The following is a 4,994-nucleotide window of genomic DNA, read 5'->3' on the forward strand; positions in this document are numbered from 1 at the left end:
ATGGTTGCCAGGGACTGGTGAAGAGAGAAATGAGGAAATATTGTATAATGGGTAGAGTCCTAGTTTTATAAGATGAAAAGGTTATGGACATTGGTTGTACAACAAGGTGCATGTACTTAACACTACTGAACTGTACAGTTAGGAAAGGTTAAGATGGTAAATTTTATGTTATGTATATTACACCACAATTTTATAAAACTAGCCACTACTCTAAATAATTCCTTGTAATACATGATTTTTCTCTCTTTAGTTGTTTGCATCAATTCTTTTAATAGTGTTTGCTATGCTGTTGTTTTTTTATGATGAAGCAAATCATTCTCCATAGGAAATGGAAGAATTTGCCCAGAGTCTTGGATAAAATGGTATTGTGGTGTTTACTCTGGGGTCAATGGTCAGAAACATGACAGAAGAAAGGGCCAATGTGATTGCATCAGCCCTTGTCCAGATTCCACAAAGTGTAAGATAAAGTACCTTAATAGTGGACAACTAAGAAATGAGTCTCTTAACTCTGTAAAGTGTCTATTACAGAAATTTCCTACCTGAAAGTTAAACTATTCTGTGAGCTCCAATTTATCTCAGATATTAGTTTACAAACAAAAATATACATGACAGGTGCTAAAATAGTGCAGAGGGTGTCTGACTGACAATAACTTTGCCATTACCATTGTGAACAAGAAGCAATATATTTAAGAGATGTAGTGTGAAATTTTGGTATTATGATATTGCAGGCAGATACAGAGATCAACAAATTCTGCCCTATAATTTGCTCCTTTTCCTGGCAGGATTCTCAAGGGCACACTACAGATGTTCTCAGAAAGCAGTTAAATTTTAACAGTTACCTTGAGCAGGAATTGATAACAGTCTGAAAGGGATCCTGCAGTTTAGGCTTGCCAGGTAATCCAGGCCTCTTTTATTTCCCCTCAATTTTGGAATAGGCCTATTCAATGTGCTTTTCAGGGTGCTATTCAGAAAAAGGATGGCCAAGGCTCAAGAAGGTGCTTCCAGGTACCTATGCAGCCATGATGATTCGGAGAAATAAAAAAAACTGGCCTGAAAAGGAAGGAAAAAAGACTGCCCTTGTGACCTGGGCCTTGCTAAAGTCTGAAGCAAGAGAACATAAGAGAAAGGGTGGCGGTGGGTCTAGTTCTTAAGGTGATCCTGTGCTTTATCAAATGTGGTCCTAAAAGTGTTCTGCTTCTAATCTATCAAAGGATAACTCCTCTGGATTGATGATGGAGAAGGAAATATAAAAAAGGAGTCAAGTAGAAGCAAGCCTAGCATTAAAAAATTTCAGATGCCTCCTTTGCTATAAAATATGGAGGTAAATGATTTCTAGTAAACATACTTGGAGTCTCTGTGCATTTGTGAACTAATCTAGTTTCCTAACTGATAGACCTTTTTATCATCTATGTTAACTTGCTGAAAACCTGAAGTTACTTTAACACTCAAATAGCAAATAGATGCTAACAATTTGTAAATTAAAATATGTCTTATGAGGATGGCTTGGGAATTCTAAAATCTGTAACTAATTTTGATATTGGACTTGGAAATGTCTTGGCTATAAGAAACCATATTAATCAATGCTGTCACTGAATTGTATCACATCATTGAAGTGTTAGCCAGCTAAATAAAATTTAAAATCATCATGATATTCAATCTTTACTAATTGCTATACTGTTGTTTATGAAGTGCGGATGGGCTCTTCTTTTCTGTATTTAAAAGATTTCCAAACCTAGCAATAGTGATAATATAGGATTCATGCAAAAAATTACCACTTGAAATCTTTCTTGGAAGTAGTGGTTAATAATTAGTAATCTAAAATAAGCTAAGCACATGTGTAAGCAGAAATTATTTATCATTAATAAATTGTCAAATGTCAGAATTATTCTATTCTCACAAATAGCTGATTGCACTGATTTTTAAATCAAAAGACATAAAAGTAATAAAATAACTTATGAAACAAAAGGATGTATCAGAACTACTTCTAGTATCACTGAAAAAGAAATAAAGAGGTTAATATTAAATCTGTAAGAGGTGAGATAATATAATAAATAGTTAAAACAAAAGAAATATGCAGATCATTAGTAATTTGCTACTATTTTTTCACACTAGAATTATAATGACTACCTAAAGATTTTTTATATTCTTAAATTGGTGATTGAATATCTCATTGTTTAACCACTAAGTGTGAAACAACGTGATTGCATTCATACATAATTCAATATAAAAATAATTACATGTTATATGAGCATTCCTATTACATCAGTGTTTTATTGGTTCTCATTACTTATCATCTCTTGCCCTCATTTCCTCATCTGTTATATTGAAGGGGTTTAATTAGATGCCTCTTGATCTATTTAGATTCTGCTATAGCTATGAAGTTCAACTCATGAAATAGGTATTTTCTTTATCTGAACAGGTTATATGGAGATTTGATGGCAAGAAACCAAATACTTTAGGGCCAAATACTCGTCTGTATAAGTGGATCCTCCAGAATGACCTTCTTGGTAAAACTGGAAAATAAACACTGAAATGAGAGGAGCAGCCAACCAGAGTGACAATAGTTCAAAAGGAAGTAAATTCATTGAACATTTATTATTGAAAACATCGAAAATAAAACTTGACTTCCTTATATTTACTTCCCAGTCTTAGGGGAAATGATAAGATATAATATTTGGCATTTTATTATGCACAATCACATTCCTTATTGCCAGAATCAATGTATCTTTACTTCATGTGTAATTATCTCTCACACAGCCTTTTTTCAACAACTTTCTAGGTTATCTCTCTGTCACCTAATTCTCCCCTTATACCAATCCTTTACCCTACTGTGGGGGATATCAGGTGCCACTAAAATATAACATCTCCTTTTTTTGTTACCAGTGACTCCCTTTTCTACAGGAAAAAAGTCCACAGTCTTTTTCATGAAGTAATAATACATTGTATTATGAAGTGCAGCCTTTCTTTCCACTGATTCCTGTGCCACCACCATCATACTTTCTCTTGCCTTGACATACTACTTATCAGACTCAGTGACTTCACTACTTCATTAAGAGAATACATTCTCTCATGGCCCCCTTTTATTTGCACACACTCTTTTTTAAATCCAGAATATTCTCTTTCAATTTATCCCCCTAGAAACTTGTATTCAGTTTTCAAGTCATAAGAAACACATCAATTTTCTATGTAGCCTTCACTTACCCTATGGCTGATGGAGGTGCCTCTTTCTTTAAGCTCTGAAAGACAGTTTAATGCAATTTCAAGTGTATACTAATCTGTTTCTAAATAAGGTGATCTACCACAGGATCCCTATCTTGGGTATTCCTTTGTCTGTGGATCAACCTGGTAACGTTGTTCTTGAAGACCAAGGGAGCAGTGGTTGGAGTGGACTTCAGTACAATGTCAAGTACAGATTTGCTCAATGCCTTGAAGACAGTCATTAATGACCCATCCTAAGTATCAACATTTTTTTAATAGATAGTATTTATAGATATGTTCTCTTGTTAACAGTGAATATGAGTTTCATCCAGTTTTAGAAGCTAATTTTGAAATCATTGACAAGAATTAACCTTTCTTATGTCTACTTTTACTTTTAACCACACATTTATTTCAAAATGCATTTTATGCCCATTGATTTAATGGATAATAAACTGGTGCAAAAATTTTCAAAACAAAAAATGTGAAGTTCTATAGGTATTTGTAAAAAGGACACATTTTTAAAAATATGATAGAACTCATAGAAAGAAAGAATGAGGAAATCGAAGAAATATCATACAAGATACGAATTCAGTACCTAAAGTTTATAAAATTATAAATATCTTTTGCTCAAAATTGATTTTATTATAATTATTTTTAAAAATTTTAAAGTTAAACATAATTTACATACTATAAAATTCACCTGTTTAAAGTATAAAAATGAAATACATGTGGTATGTTTACCGAGCTATCAAATCACCACCATAATATAAATTTAGGACATATTCACCACTGCAGAAAGAAACCTAACATGCTTTAGAAGTAAGTTCCCATTTCCCCCTGCCCACGAAATTATTAATCAAATTTCAGTCTCCATAGATTAGTGCTTCTGGACATTTCACATAAAGTAAATCATACAATACATGGCCTTTTGCAACTGGTTTCTTTCACATAGGATAATGTTTTTGAGTTTCTTCCCTGTTATAGGTTTGTATTGCTGAATTATATTCTATGATGTGACTATAACACACTTTATTTATACATTTATCAGTTCACAGACATTTCGGTTGTTTCCATATTTGCCAATATGAATACTGCTATCATATTTTTGTGTGAACATATGTTTTCATTTGTTTTGCGTAGCTTCTATAAGTGGATTATGGTTCATATGGTAATTTTATGAGGAATTGCCAAACTGATGTTCAAGGAGGCTGCACCATTTTACACTCCCACCAGCAGTGTATGAAGGTTCCAAGTCTCCACATCATTGTGAACACATGTCATCATCAGTCTTTTTTATTATAGCCATCCTGGTGGATGTGAAGTGGTCTCTCCTTGTGGTCTTGATTAGCATTTCCCTTGTAGCCTAAACTGTTGAGCATCTTTTCTTGTGCTTGTTGGCCATTTATTTATCTAACTTGGAGAAATACCTATTTCAATGCCTTGTCAATTTTAATTGGGTTATTTGTCTTCTCATTATTGGATTGTAAGAATTTTTTATGTACTATGGATACAAGTACCTTATCAGACGTTTGATTTGCAAATATTGTCTCCCATTCAGGTCAGTTGATTTCTCACTCTCAGATCGCTTCCCTTTCAAGCAGAAAACTTTTTAATTTTGATAAAATAAATCTTTAATAATTAAATTTTTTCATATTCCAAAGGAAAATAATGTGGAATTTGTAGTGCCTAGCACAATGACCATCAATTCAGGATTTGTTACTACTATCAGCTTATTATTATATTAAGAGAGTATCACTTGGAAGAGTACTTTAAACTTGTATTATTGAGAAGAAAAC

General features: G+C 33.0%; 2 protein-coding genes across 3 annotated transcripts in view; both read left to right on the forward strand.

Moving 5' to 3' along the window:
• The window catches only part of LOC103542078 (UDP-glucuronosyltransferase 2B31-like), a 46,119-nt gene extending 42,441 nt beyond the window's left edge, over positions 1-3,678 (forward strand). The window contains exon 4 of the mRNA XM_070614761.1: positions 2,420-3,678. Coding sequence (XP_070470862.1) covers positions 2,420-2,524 — 105 coding nt within the window. The 3' untranslated portion in view covers positions 2,525-3,678. The remainder of the gene's footprint in view (positions 1-2,419) is intronic.
• LOC103557632 (UDP-glucuronosyltransferase 2B31-like) overlaps positions 1-4,994 on the forward strand; it is an 88,929-nt gene that overhangs the window by 26,044 nt on the left and 57,891 nt on the right. The window lies entirely within an intron of this gene.

Source organism: Equus przewalskii, chromosome 3 (assembly GCF_037783145.1).
Source record: "Equus przewalskii isolate Varuska chromosome 3, EquPr2, whole genome shotgun sequence".
NCBI lineage: Eukaryota > Metazoa > Chordata > Mammalia > Perissodactyla > Equidae > Equus > Equus przewalskii.